The sequence below is a fragment of the Giraffa tippelskirchi genome, chromosome 2, assembly GCF_054371585.1.
Source record: "Giraffa tippelskirchi isolate mGirTip1 chromosome 2, T2T-mGirTip1v1.2.pri, whole genome shotgun sequence".
Lineage (NCBI taxonomy): Eukaryota > Metazoa > Chordata > Mammalia > Artiodactyla > Giraffidae > Giraffa > Giraffa tippelskirchi.
The window spans coordinates 98,193,670-98,216,872 of record NC_137276.1 but is presented as its reverse complement, the minus strand read 5'-3'; the positions used below and the strand labels follow the sequence as shown (position 1 = coordinate 98,216,872).

The following is a 23,203-nucleotide window of genomic DNA, read 5'->3' as shown; positions in this document are numbered from 1 at the left end:
TCACATGAAGCAACATAGACTAATCTTGAGAACGTTATGCTAAGGGAAATCAGCCAGTCACAAAAAGATGTATACTGCATGACTCCACTTATGAGGAATCTAAAGTGGTCAAATGCATACAAATAGAACAATAGTGGTTGCCAGGGGCTGGAGGGAGGATGAAGTAAGAGTTCATTGTGTGATGAGTGTAGTACTTTCAGTCATGCAGGATTGAGTTGGATGGGAAGTGGGGAGAATCTGGGGATATCCCAGATTGTGCAAGTGATTGACAATATTGTAGTCTGTTAACTACAGTATTTGCACCCCAAAATATCTGGATGTAATTGTTTCAAGCTGAAAACAATCGAAGCCCAAGTGATTGACAGTATTGTGCAAGTGATTGACAATACTGTACTCTACACTTGGAAATTGTTGGGAGGATGAATCTTATGTTTTCTTTGCCACAAAAAGAAAAGAAAAAGTTGAGTCACTATATTAATGTCAAAGTAATTTTTAGAGAAAATAATATTTCTGGGGAATGGTAAAGGGGTCAGTTTATCAAGAGGATATAACAATTCTAAATGTTTATACACCTAATAACAGAACTTCAGAATGCATGAAGCAAAATCCAATAGAACTGCAAGGATAAATCCATAAATGTAGTTGTAGATTTCCATGTGCTGCTCTTAATAATGAATAGAACAAGTAGAGAGAAAATCAGTAAGGATATATAGAACACTTAAACAAGACTATCAACCAACCTGACCTAATTGACATTTATATTACGCTTCACTGAACCACAGCAGAATACACATTCTTTTAATTTTTTCCTGTGAAATCTTAATATATTTTATTGTCTTTCCCTACATGTTATCTTTTCTACTTTATATTGAAAAGCAAAAAGGGCATTAGGAATCTGAGTAAGACAGTATGGGTTCAAGCATACCCTTGTCATACAGAATATACATACCTTTAACACATACACAGAATATTTCCCAAGATAGACTATATTCTGACCACATAATAAATCTCAACAAATTTTAAATATTCTGTTCACAAAATGTGTTCTCTGACCATAATGGAATTAAATTAGAAATAATAACAGATCTGTGAAAAATTCCTAAATGTTTGATAAATAACAACTTTTAAACAACTTATGGGTCAGAGAAGAAGAAATCAAAAGGAAAATTAGGAAGTATTTTGAAATGAATGAAAATAGAGCATATCAAAATTTATGGGATGCTGCTAAAGCTGTATTTAATAAGTGAGTTTAGCAAGGTTACAGATACATGATCAATATATGAAACTCAACTTTCATATACTAGCAACAAATAAGTGAAAATAAAATCTTTTAAATACCATTTATAATTCTTCACCAAAATATTAAATACTTAGAGGTAAATCTGACAGTAGATGTACAAGACCTGGGTAATGAAAACAGTAAAACATTGCTGAGAGAAATTAAGATTTATATAGATGGAGAGATTGTTCTTTATGAATAGGAAGATTTGGTATTATTAAGATGTCAGTTCTACATTAGATTGGACTCTTAGAACTATCATAGTAATGTTTTGCATACTCACCCTCCAAGAAATAAACAATGAATTAAAATCAACTAAACCTGTAGAAAAGAAGCCCAACATAGAATATAAACAATAACAAATGAACTGTATTACAAATGGGTAACACAACTACGTTAAAGAAGATAAAGGAAGGAAAGAGCTAAAGAGCTAAATAACCTTCAGTTTAGTTCAGTCTCTCAGTCGTGTCTGACTCTTCGTGACTCCATGAATCGCAGCATGCCAGGCCTCCCTGTCCATCACCAACTCCCAGAGTTTACCCAGACTCATGTCCATCAAGTCAGTGATGCCATCCAGCCATCTCATCCTCTGTCGTCCCCTTCTCCTTCTGCCCCCAATCCTTCCCAGCATCAGGGTAATTTGCAGTGAGTCAACTCTTCGCATGAGGTGGCCAAAGTATTGGAGTTTCAGCTTCAACATCAGTCCTTCCAATGAACACCCAGGATTGATCTCCTTTAGGATGGACTGGTTGGATCTCCTTGCAGTCCAAGGGACTCTCAAGAGTCTTCTCCAACACCACAGTTCAAAAGCATCAATTCTTCAGCGCTCAGTCCAACTCTCACATCCATACATGACTACTGGAAAAACCATAGCCTTGACTAGATGGACCTTTGTTGGCAAAGTAATGTCTCTGCTTTTTAATATGCTATCTAGGATGGTCATAACTTCCCTTCCAAGGAGTAAGTTTCTTTTAATTTCATGGCTGCAATCACCATAAGCAGTGATTTTGGAGCCCCCCCCAAAAATAAAGTCTGACACTGTTTCCACTGTTTCCCCATCTATTTCCCATGAAGTGATGGGACCAGATGCCATGACCTTAGTTTTCTGAATGTTGAGCTTTAAGCCAGTTTTTTCACTCTCCTCTTTCACTTTCATCAAGAGGCTTTTTAGTTCCTCTTCACTTTCTGCTATAAGGGTGGTGTCATCTGCATATCTGAGGTTATTGATATTTCTCCTGGCAATCTTGATTCCAGCTTGTGCTTCCTCCAGCCCAGCGTTTCTCAAGATGTACTCTGCATATAAGTTAAATAAGCAGGGTGACCATATACTCCTTTTCCTATTTGGAACCAGTCTGTTGTTCCATGTCCAGTTCTAACTGTTGCTTCCTGACCTGCATACAGGTTTCTCAAGAAACAGGTCAGGTGGTCTGGTATTCCCATCTCTTTCAGAATTTTCCACAGTTTATAGTGATCGACACAGTCAAAAGTTTTGGCATAGTCAATAAAGCAGAAATAGATGTTTTTCTGGAACTCTCTTGCTTTTTTGATGATCTCGCAGATGTTGTAAATTTGATCTCTGGTTCCTCTGCCTTTTCTAAAACCAGCTTGAACATCTGGAAGTTCATGGTTCACATATTGTTGAAGCCTGGCTTGGAGAATTTTGAGCACTACTTTACTAGTGTGTGAGATGAGTGCAATTGTGCGGTAGTTTGAGCATTCTTTGGCATTGCCTTTCTTTGGGATTGGAATGAAAACTGACCTTTTCCAGTCCTGTGGCCACTGCTGAGTTTCCAAATTTTCTGGCATATTGAGTGCAGCACTTTCACAGCATCACCTTTGAGGATTTGAAATAGCTCAACTGGAATTCCATCACCTCCACTAGCTTTATTCATAGTGATGCTTTCTAAGGCCCACTTGACTTCACATTCCAGGATGTCTAGCTCTAGGTGAGTGATCACACCATCGTGATTATCTGGGTCGTGAAGATCTTTTTTGTACAGTTCTTCTGTGTATTCTTGCCACCTCTTCTTAATATCATCTGCTTCTGTTAGGTCCATACCATTTCTGTCCTTTATCGAGCCCATCTTTGCATGAAATGTTACCTTGGTATCTCAAAATAATATTTTCACTGGATACTCTAAAACTAAAGACCAAAGATACTGTATACAAATACTGTAGTCTAGTTAGTAAATTACTTTCTCAATGGAGTAAGGGTTGGCAATTCTGTTAAAAATTACAAAGGAAAGGGGGAACCTTGCAGTATTGAATTAAAATTAGTTATCTGTATGATTACATAGTTTTTAATACATAATAGATATAGAAAAATACAAGTATATGTGTATGTATGAACTGACATACATACATGTATTCCTAGTTCTGTCTACTAAGAGAATTCGGTAGCAATGACACCCTAGTGGACTCCAGGAGCTGGTGATGGACAGGGAGGCCTGGCGTGCTGCGATTCATGGGGTCCCAAAGAATTGGACACAACTGAATGACTGAACTGAACTGAACCATTCTCCAGTAAAAGGAATCAAGGCTGGAGAAAAGGTTGATTCTCAGTGGGAGCATAGAAAATATAAAATGAGCCTGCACTATTTTGTGATACCAGAAAATATGGAAGTGTTCACAAAAGGATGGGGTATGTCAAGAGGACAAAGGAGCCAACCTAACAGCTCCCGGAGACCAAAGCTAGCTCAATTTGAGCAGCAGAATAATGTTAGTATTTCATGATGCTGTGGATAAAATGATATAATCCACCATAATGATAGCATTGGATTATAACCCACAGAATTAAATAAATACCCATGAGTCTATACCGACATAAATTGAACAAATAAATACAAGGGAAAGGACAGCTCTTCCTTATAGAAAAATTTCAGTTAACAAATGTGGAGGGAATGAGGGGAAAAGCAAAGTTAACACTACTATATAAATTTGGTAAACAGCACTATAAAAATGCCACAGTCAATTTCTATCAATGGCTGCTAATATTTGTGGGCAAAAATTTGCAGAGAAACAGGATATTGACAGAGTCTCTAAGTATCTCCTCCATGATATTTATCAACTATTAAAGGAATGTAATAAATTTATGGTGGCAGACCCAACAGATACCACTTTAACCAAGTGTATTCAAAAATTAATACAAGTTGTAAGACCTATCAACTACATACTCCTTATATGACTGAAAAGGACACATCACTTCTGTGGTAAACTCACTAAAAGTGTGTAACTTTAATCATGAGAAAATACCAGACATGCCACATTGAGAGACATTCTACAGAATAACTGACCAGAACTCATTAAAGTGTCAGAATCATGAAACATAAGGAAAGACTGAAGAACTGCCATGGATTGGGATAGCAATGAGACACAAGAACTAAATACAATTAGGATCCTGAAACAGAAAAAAAGACATTAGGGGGAAAGCTGGTAAATTTTGAATAAGATCTGTAGTTTAGTATTGCTACTGCTGCTGCTAAGTCGCTTCAGTCGTGTCCAACTCTGTGCGACCCCATAGACGGCAGCCCACCAGGCTCCGCCGTCCCTGGGATTCTCCAGGCAAGAATACTGGAGTGGGTTGCCATTTCCTTCTCCAGTGCATGAAAGGGAAAAGTGAAAGTGAAGTTGCTCAGTCGTGTCCGACTCTTAGCGACCCCATGGACTGTAGCCTACCAGGCTTCTCCGTCCATGGGATTTTCCAGGCAAGAGTACTGGAGTGGGGGGCCATTGCCTTCTCCGAGTTTAGTATTAGGTTGGTACAAAAGTAACTGCAGTTTTGGACTGTGAATTTTAAATCATTACAACTAGGCTCAAACACATCTTTATCAATCAAAATAAAAACCATCACAATCACCACATTTTTGCCATCAAAAAATGTTTGTTTATTCCTGTAGCATAAAAATCTGTGCTTCAGCATTCAGTGAACTCTTGGAAAGTATTTTCTGCCTCCTGCTGGTTGTGGAGACATTTTCCCTGCAAGAAGTTGTCAAGATGCTTGAAGAAGTGGTAGTTAGCTGGCAAGAGGTCAGGTGAATAGGGCAAACGAGGCAAAACTTTGTAGCCCAATTCGTTAAACTTTTGAAGTGTTGGTTCTGCGACATGTGGTCAAGCATTGTCATGGAGAAGAATTGGGCCCTTTCTGTTGACCAATACTAGCTGCAGACGTTGCAGTTTTTGGTGCATCTCATCGATTTGCTGAACATACTTCTCAGATGTAATGGTTTGCTGGGATTCAGAAGGCTGTAGTGGATCATATGGGCAGCAGACCACCAGACGGTGACCATGCCTTTTTTTTTTTTTTTGGTGCAAGTTTGGTTTTGGGAAGTGCTTTGGAGCTTCTTCTTGGTCCAACCACTGAGCTGGTTATCACCGGCTGTTGTATGAAGTCCACCTTTCATCACACATCACAATTTGATTGAGAAATGTTTCATTGTTGTTGCATAGAATAGGAGAAGACAACACTTCAAAACAACGATTTTTCTTTTCAGTCAGCTCATGAGGCAGCCATTTATCAAACTTCTTCACCCTTCCAATTTGTTTCAAATGCCGAATGACTGTAGAAAGATTGATGTTGAGTTCTTCAGCAACTTTCCATGTAATTGTAAGATGATCAGCTTCAATGATTGCTCTCAGTTGGTCAATATCAACTTCTGATGGCTAGCTACAGTGCTCTTCATCTTCGAGGCTCTCATCTCCTTTGCAAAACTTCTTAAACTGCCACTGCACTGTATGTTCGTTATTAGTTCCTGGGCCAAATGTGTTGTTGACATTGGTAGTTGTCTCCACTGCTTTACAACCCATTTTGAACTCGAATAAAAAATCACTGAAATTTGCTTGTCTAACATCATTTCTGGAGTCTAAAATATATATAAAATAAACAAGTAACAAGTCATTAATCATAAAGCAAGAAATGTGCATTAAAATGATGTATAACCACTTTTATTTGAGAATGTATTCCAGTATCAAACAGCAAAGTTCAACAGAGTGAAACCGCAATTACTTTTGCACCAACCCAGTATTACATCAATGTTCATTTCTTAGTTTTGATAATTGTACTGTGGTTTGTTGTTACCATTATGAGAAGCTAGGAGAAGAACATAGGGAATCTCTCTGTAATATTTTTGTAATTTTCTATAAGACTAAAATTATTTCCAAATAAAAATTTAAATAAGGTTCATTGGTTTTAGACTGTACTGCTAAGTATGAATAGCTAACTGCTCTAAGGAAACAAAAGAGATGTAACTGATGTCTGTCCATTCACGACTAGCAAATTAATAGATTATTTCTGTGGTAGCATTACTGTTGCCTCTGGTTATTAAATTAACAGTAATTATCTCCATTAGATTCTCTATACTCATTGAAAATGTTTTAAAAACCCAATTAGAAAAAAAAAAACTCATTTCACATGCTAGCAAGGTAATAATGCTCAAAATCCTCCAAACTAGGCTTCAGTAGTATGTGAACTGAGAACTTACAGGATTTAAAACAAGCTGGATTTAGAAAAGGCAGAGAAACCAGAGATCAAATTGCCAACATCTGTTGGATCATAGAAAAAGCTAGAGAATTTCAGAAAAATGTCTACTTCTGCTTCATTGTCTACACTAAAGCCTTTGACTGTGTGGACAACAAATAGTGGAAAATTCTTAAAGAGATGGGAATACCAGACCACCTTACCTGCCTCCTGAGAAGCCTGTATGCAGGTCAAGAAGCAACAGAACCGGACATGGAGAAACAGACTGATTCAAAAGGGGGAAAGGAGTATGTCAAGGCTGTATATTGTCACCTTGCTTATTTACCTTATATGCAGAGCATGTCACCCAAAATGCCAGACTGAATGAAGCATAAGCTGGAATCAAGATTGCCAGGTGAAATAACAGTAATCTCCGATACACAGATGATACTACCCTTATGGCAGAAAGTGATGAGGAACTAAAGAGCCTCTTGATGAAGGTGAAGGAGGAGAGTGAAAAAGTTGGCTTATAATTGAACATTCAAAAAATGAAGATCATGGCATCTGATCCCATCACTTCATGGCAAATAGATGGAGAAACAATGGAAACAGTGACAGACTTTATTTTCGTAGGCTCCAAAATCACTGCAGATGGTGACTGCATCCATGAAATTCAAAGACGCTTGCTCCTTGGAAGAAAAGCTATGACAAACCTAACAGCATATTAAGAAGCAGAGACTTTACTTTGTCAACAAAGGTCTGTATAGTCGAAGCTATGGTTTTTCCAGTAGTCACATATGGATGTGAGAGTTGGACCATAAAGAAAGCTGAGTGCCGAAGAATTGATGCTTTTGAACTGTGGTGTTGGAGAAGACTCTTGAGTCCCTTAGACTGCAAGATCAAACCAGTCAATCCTAAAGGAAGTCAATCCTGAATATTATTGGAAGGACTGATGCTGAAGCTGAAGCTCCAATACTTTGGCCACTTCCTGCAAAGAACTGACTCATTAGAAAAGACCCTGATGCTGGGAAGGATTGAAGGCAGGAGGAGAAGGGGATGACAGAGGACGAGATGGTTGGATGGCATCATTGACTCAGTGGACATGAGTTTAGCAAGCTCCAGGAGATGGTGATGGACAGGGGAGGCTGGCATGCTGCAGTCCATGGGTTTGCAAAGAGTTGGATGTGACTGAGCAACTGAACAACAAAGAAAAAAAAATACTATTTCAAGGTTTTAATATTCAAATAGTCTTCTATGAGAACAGGATATCAGATTTAAAATAAATAAAATCCTAAATTGGAAAACAGATTTATCAACACAATGATTTTGATGAACATTAGCTGACTCACACACCTTAACATAAAGTTATTTGGCTACCAGGCTATTATTTTTTCCAATAATTTTCCATGTCTGTAGGTTAAGAAAGAATCATTCTAGTTGGCTTGTGTCTATCCTCCTTTCTGTGTAAATTTCACTTGGCAATCCCTAATGAGATCTATGGGATGAATTTCGCTGACGTATGTTAGAATTATAGCATGTACCTGTAAGACACTTGATTTACAAATCACCAAGTATAGCCAGATTAACATTTTAACTTTCTTGAAGTATGCTGTACATATTAAAGTCGCACAAAAGTGTGCTTGTGAAATATTTGAGTTTAATAAAATACTAGTTAAATTTTAAGTGCATTGTTCAGTATTGTGAAACAGCAAGTTTGCTCAACTGGCAAGTATTGTACAAGAGTTAAAAAAATTCAGTATGTATCTTAGGGGGTTTTTTGGTATGTTTGTTGATTTAGTTATGATTTTGTTCTTTTTCAGGATGTGGTAGATACACATCCTGGCCTCACGTTCCTGAAAGATGCTCCAGAATTCCACTCCCGGTACATCACCACGGTAGGCTGAGTCCTTTTTTGTCTTAATAAAACTCTTTAAGTTTCCTTTTTGTCACTACCTAGTATCTAGGCTTTTAAATCTTTATGTAGAATGGGCCATAATGATTATTGTAAATGGGAAGAAAAAAAATTGAATTAATTATTTATACCTAGCTCACTTCTTACATGTGCCTAGTGCTTAAGAAGTTTCTTGTATACAAAATCTAAGTGATACACTCATTCTGTTTGGTCTCCATTAATATTGATACCCAGTTGATCTTTAGTATTTGCAAATAATACAAGAATTTTTCAACAACCTTTTCCAAAAAAAAAGATGTATCTAGAGTACCTCAAAATTAGAACTGAGATGGTAATGAGAAATAACAGTATATATAATCAGAAAATAAATCATGTAAGAATTTAAAATAACATAATCACAGTCTCCTGTTTTGCAAGGTGTTCTCATTCCCTGTTTCTCATGCACAGCCTCATTTGATCAGTCACAGGCAGGGCATGCATTATGGGTGAGAGCTCACAGGCCTGCAGCTCACACTGCAGCCACACCAGGTGTTCTCTGCCCTAGCTTCCAGATTATCTTTGCAAGAATTCCACAAATGAACCACAGGGCACACCTTGCATTCACAGCCATACCTGGCTGATATAATCCCCACCTCCTGTTCAGATCTCCCAGTAAATAGGGCAGTCTCTTCCGAGGAAGACCCTCTCATTCTCGGGGCACTTTTTGTTGGCTGTGGATTGTTGGGTTCTGTTGAGTTACAGAATACTACCATTCTTTTTTCTCCTGTAGGAACTTTCCTTTTACATTGATTCTCTTCTGACATAAAACTTTATAAGACTTTATTTGAACCGTAAGATGTCACTTCCATCTATGACTATCTTAGAAGTTATTTTTGCCTGTTAACCGCAACCTGATACTAAACTACTCTACCACAGTCACCCTGGCCCAGCTGGTCATCCTTGTTTCTGACATGGATTCCTTCTAATTGGTCTCCCAGCTTATACCCTCATTGCCCTACAGTCTAATCTCCACAAAGCAGAGTTATTCTTTGAAAATGTAAGTCAGATCATGTCACTCCTCTGCTCAAACCCTCCAGTGTTTCCCCATCTCATTCAGAATGAAAGCCAGAGTTCTTGCCATTATTCTCCGTAACCCCCCACCCACCCACCCACCCACACCCTCACGATCCCTACTCTGTTACTTAAGCAACAGTTTTTCTCCCTGTTCCTGGAATAAGCCAAACCCACTTCTGCCTCAGGTGCTTTGTTCTTACTCTCTCCTCTTCCTGGAATGCTCTTCCTACAGATTGCTGCATGACCCACACCCTCACTTCATCCAGATGTGTGCTCAGACATTCCCTTCTTAGTGAGACCTTCCCTGATCACCCTCTGCCTTCTTCACTTGTCTTCTCTCTCTGCCCTTTCCCTCTACTCTTCTTTTGTTTTGCTTTATTTTCCTTCTTAGTGCCTATAACATCTGGTATTTAAATTTTTTGTCTATTGTCCATGTCCTTCTCTATAACATAAACTCCATGAGAGGAGGGACTTTGTCTATATTTAGATCCTGCTGTATCTCTAATACCTGAAATAGGACCTGGCACATAATAGATAGACAGTAGGTATTTATTGAGTGAGTAAGTGAAATTATTCATGTGTAGAATTAAGAATTCTACATGTAACCGTGGTTTCAATCCCAAAGAGAAATTACTGGATTCTGATTGTTGACTGTTCTGTAAACTTGCTGCTACTGCTAAGTCGCTTCAGTCGTGTCCGACTCTGTCCGACCCCATAGACGGCAGCCCACCAGGCTCCGCCGTCCCTGGGATTCTCCAGGCAAGAACACTGGAGTGGGTTGCCATTTCCTTCTCCAGTGCATGAAAGTGAAAAGTGAAAGTGAAGTCGCTCAGTCGTGTCCGACTCTTCGCGACCCCCTGGACTGCAGCCCACCAGGCCCCTCCGTCCATGGGATTTTCCAGGCAAGAATACTGGAGTGGGGTGCCATTGCCTTCTCCATCTGTAAACTTAGGGCATATTAAAATTGAGCTGGCCAAAAAGTTTGTTCAGGCTTTTCTGTAAGATGTAACAGAAAAACCTGAACAAACTTTTTGGTCACTCAATAATGTATTAGAATGTCAAGAGATTGAAAAGATCTTGATAATCTATTCCAACCTTCTGCCAATTCAGAAAATGCTCTCTATAGGAATCATTTGAATTTGTTCTTAGAGAAGATGCTAAAGAACAGAATTATGAAAGCATAAATTTTCCTTTGTACTCTTTCTAGTTTGGTATTTACTAAAGTATGATCCCCTGACCTATGATAGACTGGGATCATCTAGTGACCCCCGGTAGTTCTATGATTTCAGAGTGAAAAGCCATGATACAATTTTGTTTGCATGTAATTAACATTTTCTGAGACATACTAGTATGTCAGTCATTGACCAAAAAGAACTACATAGGTCAATTAACAGAATCCAGTTAATTTTCTGCTGACATATCTCCATGGTATTTGCATATTATTGTTTACTTTTTTTTAACTTATACTTTATTGCTAGTATTATGCTACTTTATCCCCAGTTCACAAAAATGAATCCAGTATAACTTGTTCACTTTGCTGTACAGAAGAAACTAACACAACATTGTAAACAATAAAAATTTTTTAAAGATGAATCCATTACTCAGAAGTTGTCATAAAAGTGTAAACTACTTGTGATTAAATAGTGATAATGGGCAGCTCGAAACAGCATCATAACATAAGTAGTAAATTAGGTCCAACTGAGAATACAAAATGTGAATCTGTATATACTGAGATAAGTATAACTGCTTGTTTGTGATAATCTCATACTATCATTGAAAGCACAGAGGTGCCAATAAAAAAAATCACACTGAATAGAATTTTATTGGACTGATGATCTGTTCTCCACAGTGTCTTTTCTATTATGAAATTTGGTCAGATAATGACATGAAGTCATTGAAAATTTTGCGCTATATCAAAGTACAGTGAATCTTTCTATAAAAAATACAAAATAAGCTTTCTAGTATGAAATTAATTTTCTTGCTAAAGGCATTAATAGTAAGCAAATTTAGAAAAGTGTCGTGCTCTGCCCTGCTCATGACAAAGACAGACAACAGTATTTCCAAGAGACTTACAAAGATCAGCCTCAGAATTAATGACAAATGTCTCAAAAAAGCAAAATTAATTTATCATATGACCCTCCTGAATATTATATAATTTCAATGGCATACAGCATAGGACAATTAATATATTTTGTTTGCATGCTAGAGTTACTCAGTTATTTCACTTTACAGTTGGAAGAAACTGCTGACACAGTGTATGACTCAAGTATTAGCTTATGTGTGACACATAAATGATGGAGAAAACTGGGCAACTTATTTTCCATTTATCAGTGAAAACCTGTGCTACTGGAAAAAACTTTATATTTGTTTGTTTAGTTAGTCTTAATTATTTTGTCAGCTGTTTTAGATTGGAAAGACAGAACACCAACTATGCATATAGCAAATACCCAAAGTCACCCTTATTTCCAGAGAAGAGTTGACGTTGAGTAATAAGCCTTTTGATATTGAATGAAAATGAAAATTGGAAATACCTGCAAATTGTGACCCTTGAGTTTGCATATTTGCATACCATGCAAAGAAATTACCAGTAAATAAGACTCTGCCCATCCTTATTGGCATATGCTGATTTTTGAGGAAAGAGGTAGGTTTTAAAATAAGCGATAAGATTGAAAATACTTTTTTATAATATTGGTGCTGGCAGTAAAGATATTTCAGTGGCGCCTAGTAGAAGGGCCAGGCTTCTGGCACTGAGTTGTTCATCTGCATCCACGTCACCTACAAAGAGCAATCTCTGTAATTTCTATGTCTGTGTTTGATCCCCTTGTCTAAAAGTCTCTTGACAGAGCCACCAAACACATACTTTCATTCTTAAAAGTGTGAAAAGTATCACTCAGTCTTGTAACCAACTCTTTGCAACCTCATGGACTGTAGCCCACCAGGCTCTTCTGTCCAAGGAATTCACCAGGCAAGAATACTGGAGTGGGTAGCCATTCACTTCTCCAGGGGATCTTCCCAACCCAGGGATTGAACCCAGGTCTCCTGCATTGCAGGCAGATTCTTTACCATCTGAGCCACCAGGGAAGTCCCCTTTCATTCCTGGTGATCTAAAATTGTGAATTAGAAATTTCCAATTGAGTAGATATAAAGAAAAACTGATTTATAATCCAAATTGTCTATCAAGTTGACTAGAGATCCCCTGGTGAAAAATTATCCAATTTCATTTCTCTCATTGGTAGTATGTAGTTATTCTTACTGCTATTAATTTTTACATTTTTTGATATTTTTATATTTTTCTTAATTTCTATTTTAAAAACCTAAAACTGGTAGACCAAAAGTTGCTGCTGCTGCTAAGTCGCTTCAGTCATGTCCAACTCTGTGCGACCCCATAGATGGCAGCCCACCAGGCTCCACTGTCCCTGGGATTCTCCAGACAAGAACACTGGAGTGGTTTGCCATTTCCTTCTCCAATGCATGAAATTGAAAAGTGAAAAGGAAGTCGCTCAGTCGTGTCCGACTCTTCGTGACCCCATGGACTGCAGCCTGCCAGGCTCCTCTGTCCATGGGATTTTCCAGGCAAGAGTACTGGAGTGGGTTGCCATTGCATTCTCCAAGACCAAAAGTTAGGGGGGAATAATCTGCAATTAGTGTAGAACCAGCAGCTATATGCTCTTACCACTAGATGGTGCCCCTACCTCGGTAAGTTAAAATGCTGAATCAGTATTGTGGAAACCAATAAATGTGCTGATATAGTGGGGCCACTGAATAAGGAGATTTAGGCTATGGAAAAATGGAATACGTGTACAGTTTTTTACAGTATCAGACAAGTAGCTTATCAGATGCTAAAAATAGGAAATTACTTGATATTCAAAATGTTTACAAATTTGAAAAATTCTGTCAGAACAAAAAATGAAAAAAGAATAAAATAAGCAAAAATACAGACTCAAGTTTTATACTTTTAAGTATAACATAGTACCTCCATAAGTAATATAAAATATTTAAGGAGTATATATATGTGTATATGTGTATATATATATATATAAAACTTAGATAGGAAACTGAGACTTTAAGATAATTTTATATTCAGAATCAAGAAATAAGGACAAAATCTAATAATGTACAAAAAGAAAAGTTTGTGTAATAATATGTGTTGTAATTGACTTTAACTTGAGAAAAGGAACAAGGAACTATGATAAAAGATATTCTTAATTTTTATTTTCATATATATATAATTTCTGGCCTAAAATCTTCTATTCTCTTCCCTGAATCACCTCATTCAGAGTCTGAGTGGAGCCAGTAGAGAATTTATAGACATCAGCTAGTCCCTGCTCCCACCTAACATAGGACTCCCACCTAACATAGGACTCCCACCTAACATAGGACTCCTGTGTGTTTCTGCGTAAATAACTTGGTGAGAAGAAACTTCGCTACTTCATACAACCCATTGCTTAATAGGGCTAATTTTAGGAAACTCTTATTTACACTGAAGCATTTCTATCCAGTAATTCTAGTAATTCCAGTTCTACTTCTACACTGTGATGCAATACAAAGCAAATCAACTTCTTCCACCTGATAGCCCTTCAGATCATGATCACATCTACACTCTAGTCCAGTAGTATCTTTCACAATAATTTTGTGTACAGTTTCCTGTTTTATATTTTCTGTATATCTTATATGTAGCCTATCAATAAATCATAGACAACAATACTGATTTATGTAAAATATTAATTACTTCCCTAGGTTATATCCATCTGCTGTTCAAAACTCTGAAGAGTTATTCAATTAGCTATGAATCCACCACATATGTCTCTATCACAAATATAACTCAGAAATCTTTGTTACACAGCTTTCCAACCTCATTAATTTATCAAGCAATTTTCCAAAGAAGACATACAGATGGCCAACAGGTACATGAAAAGATGTTCAACACCACTAATCATCAGGGAAATTCAAATCAAAACTAAAGTGAGATATCACCTCACACTTGTTAGAATGGCTTTCATCAAAAAGACAAGAAATAACAGATATGGAGAAAAGGGAATCCATGTGCATTGTTGGTGGGAATGTAAATTGGTGCAACCAATGGAAGTTCCTCAAACAAATTAAAATAGAGCTAATTCAGCAATTCTGCTTCTGGGTATTCTCATCCAAAGAAAACAGAAACAGTAACATGAAAAGATACATGCACCCCTGTGTTTACTATGGCCTTATTTACAATGGCCAATATATGGAAACAAGCTAAATGTTCATTAACAAATGAATGGATAAAGAAGATGTGGGCTTCCATGATAGCTCAGCTGGTTAAGAATCTGCCGGCAATGCAGGAGACTTGGGTTCAATCCCTGGGTTGGGAAGATCCCCTGGAGAAGGGAAAGGCCACTCCAGTATTCTGGCCTGGAGGATTCCATGGACTGCGTAGTCAATGGGGTCGCAAAGAGTCAGATACAACTGAGTGACTTGCACTTTCAGAATATATATACAATGAAATATTATTCATCCATTAGAAAAGAGTGAAATCTTGCCATTTGCAACACCATAGATGGACCTTGAGGGCATTATGCCAAGTGAAATCAGTAAGAGAAAGATAAATACTGTATGATATAAATCTTTAAGAAAAAAAGAAAAATCCATAAACTCAGAGAATAGATTGAGGATTGCCAGAGGTGGGAGATGGGGAGAGGGGGAAATGGGTGAAGAAAATCAGAAGGCATAAACTTCCCGTTGTAAAATAAATTAGTCATGGGGATATAATGTACAGCGTGGTAACTATAGATCATAATACTATACTGCATATTTGAAAATTACTAAGAGTAAATCTTAAAATTTCACAAGAAAAAAAATTCTGTAACTATAGTAATGGATGTTAAGTAGACATTGTGGGATGATCATTTCACAATATATATGTTCAATCGCTTCAGCCATGTCCACCTCTTTGCGACCCCATGGACCTTAACCTACCAGGCTCCTCTGTCCATGGGATTTTCCCAGCAAGAATACTGGAGTGGATTGCCATGCCCTCCTCCAGGGGCTTTTCTTGACCCAGGAATTGAATCTGTGTCTCCTGCATTGCAGGCAGATTCTTTACCTGCTGAGCCATTGGGGAAGCCCTTCACAATATATACAAATATTAAATCATTAGTATGCCAAAAACTAATGTAATGTATGTTAATTATACCTCAGTTTTTCATGTAGTTATTGACCACCTGATGATATAGGCAGAGCAATGTATCAGGCACTGGGATACACGTGAAAAAAGACCAAGTTCCTTAGAGTTTGGAGGTGATGACAGTCAGGTATACCTGTGTCTAGAATATAACCACCGGATGACTGAAGGAGACACAGGTGACGTCAGGAGCACAGAAGACAGCTCAGCCCAAGTCCCTATGCTGGGGCTTCTTATGGAGCTGGTGGTTGAGCTGGATTCTGAAGGTCAGGGTACATTAGTACTGATAGCAAAGGTGGGGTGAGAAATGCTGGGTGCTAGAAGTCTGAACCTTCATCATGAGGCTAGTTTTTTCCTCTTATTCTTGGGAATCACTCTGTTTGGCAAAGAGCCCAGAAACAGAATAGTGGTTTAGCTTACGATAGATGTCCAAATGTCTTCCCCTTTTTGTTCTTCATGCACTAAAATAGCCTTTTTAAAGGGATCTAATCTCTTCTATGTTAAAAACTACCAAGGATACAGAATTTCCATATCATTAGATAATCAAAATCAAAGCCAGTGTACCAAAAAAAAAAAAAAAAAAAAAAAACCTTTTTAATTGCTTTTCTCCCTCTTGCTTCTTTTTGGAGAAAAGGAAAAATTAAAAAAAAACAAAACTACCAGGTCAAGGGCAAATTAAATGGGTGGGAATAAGCCAGGTAAAATTGAAAGAATGCACCGTGGCCTCCTACGTCCTGGACCACAGCCTGTCTTCCTTCTCCAGTCCTCCCTCCACCACAGCACATACATCCTCAATTTCAGACACACTTGCCACCCTTCCTCCTCCTCTTTCGTCTTGTCCTGGTCTTTCTCCAGAGTTTCACCTTTGTTAAACTTACTAAAACCCAGTTAGTAACAAAATTGTTCATGCCCAAGTAAGGACTTGGGATTATAAATTATCCCAAATAGATTATCTGAGTTTCCAGAGTCTGTAAGTCTTCAAAACACCAATGGATAAGGCTGTGCTAACTGGAATAATGCCCTCTTGAATCATACCACATTGGCAGCCATTCTTCTGACCTAGTAATTGTTAAAGCCAACCCAGTGTATACTTCTCACCTCTTGTGCTTTCCAAAAACACCTAGCCTAATAGGCACTACTTGAATCAGGAATCACTGTATGAGAGGTTAAAAAAAAAAAAGTGACATGTAGGCACCTAGGAAATGCAGACTTGTGAGCAAAGAATCTTTTTATTCTTAGAACTGTAAGGGCAGATGTAAAGTATATGGATGTACTAGAAATGATACTTGATATAATCACAAAACTTAGCTTGGTTCAAAGAACATTCATAAAATGGCCTTTGATAATGTAATAGATATCTTTAATGTTTTTATTTGGTTTTGTTTTCCTTCTGGAACCAGGTTATTCAGAGAATATTCTACACAGTCAACAGATCTTGGAGCGGAAAAATTACTGCAACAGAGATAAGAAAAAGCAACTTTTTGCAAGTATGCCTCTCATTGAAATTCATGTTTAAGGAGCAATTTAAATGATAATCTTACTTCGTTTAACAAATATTTGAATGCTCATTATGTGCAAAGCCCTATTATGTGCAGAGTCACTATTTTCAGTCATTAAGCAATTATCAGATACCTGGGATGTGTTGGGGGAACAAAGATGAGTAACAAGAGATTTTCGCATCCGGGCATGCATTGTGGAACAAAAGAGAAAACTGTACAGACAACCACACCTGACTTGAAAAATTCCATAGAAATGTGTCATAAATATGCAATGAAGGCTTCACAGTAGGACTGGCATGTGATCTTGACCTTGAAGATATCAAGTGTTTACAAGATAAAAAAATTAAACAAAAAGGGGATTCCAGATAGAGGAAGCAGCATAAGCAAAGGCCCAGAAGCATGAAAGTGTCATGTTCAGGAACTGCAGGACAGTCTGAAGTGGCCACAGCCTCCAAGGAGAGAGTGATACGTGACCAGTGATGAGGCCTGAGGGGTGAGACAGGGACAGGTTGGGAAGAGCCTGGCAAAACAAATGGAGGAGTTTCGACTTGTTCCTTTGAGCAATGACTCTTTATCTAGCTCCTGCTGGAGAAAAATACTGAAAATTCCTTTTAAGAAAGAATGTATTTCATTCAATTATTTTGTTTATTTTACCAAATGAGAAAGTATTGACCACTAGTGGGAGCCTTTTACCGAGGCAGTCTTCATGCTTGATTGTTCAAGCATTTCTACTAACTTCAAGAAAGTAGAATTGGTCACACTTGAAAGGAAATGAAGTGTTTTATTTTAAATAAATCATACTAAATGAAACTTGGGTGAATAATACAACCTTGTTTATGCTCTTATTTTTTTCCCATCTTTATCTGGGACAGACAAAGTAATGAAGACTTGGTAAAATTAGCAATCTGTAATAGATATGCAAACATTTCTTATGCTAATAAATGAAAAGTCATCATTACAGTCATTATTAATATGTACTGAACATCTGGTTTTTGCCTGGGCTCTCAGGAGGTTATATGAGATGGGCTGAGATGGCAAGAATTCCATTGAAAAAAGGCCTTACATCTGAAGAATGATAATCCTAACATTCCCGACGCATATTAAGTTTGTATTTCTAGGTCATTATTATAATCCAGATTTTTCTTACTTAGGATAAAATTTGAGCCCCAAATATGGTTGAATGACTTGGATAAGATCATACAGCTACTAAGTGACTGAACTAGAAATAGAGCTCAAGTGTTCTGCTTCCCTCTATTTTCTTCCCTAATCCTCTCCTTAGTTTGCCTCTTAGTACCTGAATGTGTGCACATAAAATATTCAAATAATATAAACATGTATAAAATAATAACCAGAAGTCACTATTTATCTCTTTATCCTGCCATTTCACTCCTTTTACCAGAGGGAACCCATATTATCTGTGGTTTTATTCCTTTTTATGCATGTGCATGGAGTGTATATGTATGGAGTATTTACTTAGTTTTGTTCTGTATGGCTGCTTTTTGTGAATTTTTTTTAATATGTGAGACCACACTTATATTCTATTAACTTTTTTTTAACTTAACAGTATGTCTTGATGTTTTTTCATTTTGATCAATATAATTCTATCTCATTCTTTTAACTACTGCATAATCTGTGGCATGGCTATGCTGTAATTACATACATATTGAAGATGTTCAAGTCGTTCTCATATTCTCCCTATTATAGGAATGCAGCGAACACCCTTACACTTTTCCTCTTGTGTCCATATGAGTATGAATATCTCTAAAATAGACTACTGGAAGGAAAATCCTGGATCAGATGGTGTATGCATTTTCAATTTCATAGATCCTGCCAAGTTACCCTCCTAAAAGCCTTCACTAATGCATACTTAAATTTGTATACTCACCAACAGCAGAAGTTATTCATTTTTTTCATTTTATAACAATCCAGTAGATGAAAATGAGAGCACCCTACTTCTCCAGATTTATTTTATTGTACATATTCTGCTTTATACATTAAAGATCATTTTATAAAACAAAACATTACAAGCAAGTTTGAAAAACAGAAGAGAAAGCATATTTTAGTGCCCTAATAAAACTAATATTTTTATATGTACTTCTAGTCTTATTCACATGCATATTTGGATTTTAGAATTTAATATAGTTCTTAGTGTGTACAATCGTATACCCTGTATTTTGCACTTAGCATGTCATGATTTTCCTTTGTTTCTATGTAGACTTTATAATTTTTACTGGCTGCAAAATCTTTCATTGAGTCTTTTTTACCATAATTTCGTAATTTATCTTGTTTTCAGTTTGCCAAAGTATTTTGGATTTCCAGTATTCATGTTTTAGAAAATGAATCTTATCAAAGTAATACATTTGTATTATGAAATATTAATAGTTATCTTTCTTATAATGCTTTTCACCTTGGATTCCATTTTATTTTCTAATATTAACATGCTTTCTTTTTAAGATTTAGCTAGTATATATTTTAACCTTACTTTTAAATTTTAAGTTTAGTTCAGTTCAGTCATTCAGTCGTGTCCGACTCTTTGCGACCCCATGGACTGCAGCACGCCAGGCTTCCCTATCCATCACCAGCTCCCTGAGCCTGCTCAAACTCATGTCCATCAAGTTGGTGATGCCATCCAACTATCTTATCCTCTGTCAGACTTATCTCTTATGGACAGTGTATACCTAGATCTGCTTTTTGGATTTGAGTTTTATTCTCAATCTGAAAATCTTTTAATAGGGAGATTTACCTCTTTACCTTTATTGTGACTGTTGATATGGCAGTGGTTTAGTCACTAAGTCATGTCTGACTCTTGCAACCCCATGGACTATAGCCTGCCAGGCTCCTCAGTCCATGGGAATCTACAGGCAAGAATACTGGAGTGGGTTGCCATTCCCTTCTCCAGGGGATCCTCTCAACCCAGAAACTGAACCTGGGTCTCCTTCATTGCAGGCAGATTCTTTACCGACTGAGCTATGAGGGAAGTCCCAGCTATTGATATATCTGATCTTATTTCTGTCATCTCACTTTGTTTTTTCTACTTCCTGAGTTTCCTTATGGTTTATCTTTTTTTCTTTTTCCGAATCTTTCTAAAAAGGTCTTCATATATCTCTGGCCACTTATATGATAATTTGACTGATAATAAGAATTCTGGACTCAAAAATGATTGGTTTTGGTGTTTATCCTAGGGACACACAGGGAGTCAAGATAGATCCAGATAATATTTCCAGTTCAGGGCCTTGTGGCTCTGTCCCCCATGCCTTTTATACCAGGCTGCCCCACACTATCATAGAAGTATACATGAGTCACCTTTCTGGTAAACTTGATGCCATTACAAAGCCAAACCCTGCATGTGGATGCCCACTCTTCATAATAGAATAGATAGAAGACCACTTTTCATAAATTTGAAAAGTTAAAAGCAGTGTCAGTTTACAGTCATGTAATTAAAAGTCTGTTGTCTGATTGCTCTGTGCTTCCTAGTCGGGGGATCTCTGATAGGCTGCAGTCCTCTTGGTGATAATTCTTCCCTATCCCTGTTTTTGAATCCTCCATAACCCCTAATTCTTTGCTAAGAATAGTACAGAGTTCATAAATGCTTGCAGATTGGTCAACTGATTAAAAGATAGGATGAGGTTGCCTAGTAAATTTCCTGGTTTGGTACCAAAACCAAAATTTTTAATTCAGTTTAGAATAAAAATGTACTAGAATTGGAATAATGGCCAAAGCTGGGTCTTCATATTTTTAAAATAAAATAATCCTTTTATTCATACCATTTCAGACTCTAGCCCTTTTGGAAGAAGAGGAAGATATAAACCAAATCACAGATTACTTCTCCTATGAACACTTCTATGTTATTTATTGTAAATTCTGGGAACTAGATAGTGATCATGACCTCTACATCAGCCAGGCCGATCTATCTCGATACAATGACCAGGGTGAGTGTTTCCGTGGATGTTGACTTAGCTATTTTGAAGGAGACAAGAGTTAAATTGTGCTCACTCATTATGGGGAATTCCCATTTCTTAAATTATGTATCTAATCAAATTCTCTTGAAAAGGCCAAGAATTTTAAAGTAGAAATGAGTGAAGATACTAATTTTTTATTTAGAAACCAGGTTTAGGAGAAGGGGTTTGGAGGTAAGTAAGAAATTAGAGTCTTGGTTTTGATGAATGAAGAGTCTTTATAGTGATGCTCATTTTCTCCTGATGAATTCAATAAGAACCACATCTATATAAAGTTTACTTGAAAGAAAATTATATACACCTTTATAACTTCTCAATTTATACTATTTATAAACAGCTAAGGATGAAAATGATGTTTCTAACTTGCCAGTGCTTTCAAGGATTCATAAAACTTTTTGGAATTTAGTTCTAGAAAATATAGTTTCTCTGCAGATGAATTTTGTGTGTTTTCTTTTGCCAGAAAACAAAATATTATATATCACATGATACTACACTCTTTACTTCATTTTGACCAGTAGTAAACTTAGAACCTATTATCTGCTGATTGCATATTCTTAACCAAGCACCAAGATACATTGATTCATTCTTCTCTCATAAGATTGTCCCTATTCTATTATTAAATGTCTTCTCAGACACTGTGGATTTTCTAAATAAGCCTTTATCCTTTTAGATGTAGCAAAGTACAAATCTTAAATAAATGCTTTGTTTCTGTTATTTAGTGTATCTATGACTAGTAATACACATCTTAAGAAAAGGTTCATTCTACATGTCAATATTCATAGACCTTTCCATCTTGAGCAAACAGAGTTCTAGTTCTCAAAAGTTCACATGCCAACCAGGCATCAAGAGGAAATAACTAAATCATACTTATTGATAAAAAATCATTTTAGTACTATATCTGTCCTCCTTTAAGTACAGGTAGGTGTGCCTCATTTTAATTCACTTTGCTTTATTGTACTTTGCAAATAGAGTTGTTTTTTTTTTACAAATTGAATGTTTGTAGCAACCCTGTATTGAGCAAGTCTTGTCAGTGCCATTTTTACAAAAGTATTTGTGCATTTTGTGTCTTTGTCACATTTTGGTAATTCTTACAATATGTCAAAATTTTATTGATTTATTGATATATAACATTATATTTGTTATGATGATCTGTGGTCAGTGATCTTTGATGTTACTATTGTAATTGTTTTGGGGTGCCATGAACCACACCTAGGTGACAGCAAGCTTAATTGATAACTGTTGTTGGTGTTCTGAGTGCTTCACCAACCAAGTATTCCCTGTCTCTCTCCCCCTCCTCGGGTCTCCCTATTCCCTGAGACACAACAATATTGAAATCAGGCCAGTTAATACATACCATTAATACTGCAGTGGTCTCTAAGTGTTCAAGTGAAAGGGAGAGTGGCACATCTCTGACTTCAAATCAAAAGCTAGAAACTTAGAGGAGAAGGCATGTTGAAAGCTAGGATAGGCTGAAAGCTAGGCTTTTTGTGCCAGTTAGCCCAAGTTCTTGAAGGAAATTAAAAGTGCTATTCCAGTGAACACATGAAGAAGAAAGTGAAGCAGGGAATTCCTTGCCGATCCAGTGGTTAGGACTCCACGCTTTCATTGCCGAGGGCCCAGGTTCAATCCCTGGCCAGGAAACTAAGATCCCCCAGGTTGTGTGATGCAGCTGAAGAAGAAGAAGAAAGTGAAACACTTTGTTTGCTGATGTAGAAAATTTTAGTAGCCTGGATAGAAGACCACACCAGCCACAACATTCCCTTAAGCCAGATTCTAATCCAGAGCAAGGTTGTCTTCAGCTCTGTGAAGGCTGAGAGAAGTGAGGAAGTTACAGGATAAAAGTTTGAAACTAGCAGAAATTGGTTCATGAGGTTTAAGGAAAGAAGCCATCT

General features: G+C 37.1%; 1 protein-coding gene across 6 annotated transcripts in view; it reads left to right on the top strand.

The window, feature by feature from the left end:
• Positions 1-23,203, top strand: part of PPP2R3A (protein phosphatase 2 regulatory subunit B''alpha) — a 220,578-nt gene that overhangs the window by 119,978 nt on the left and 77,397 nt on the right. For all 6 annotated transcript variants that reach the window (XM_081569683.1, XM_081569678.1, XM_081569679.1 and 3 more), the window contains 3 exons: positions 8,552-8,626; positions 17,257-17,343; positions 21,128-21,284. In XM_081569683.1, coding sequence (XP_081425809.1) covers positions 8,552-8,626; positions 17,257-17,343; positions 21,128-21,284 — 319 coding nt within the window. The remainder of the gene's footprint in view (positions 1-8,551; positions 8,627-17,256; positions 17,344-21,127; positions 21,285-23,203) is intronic.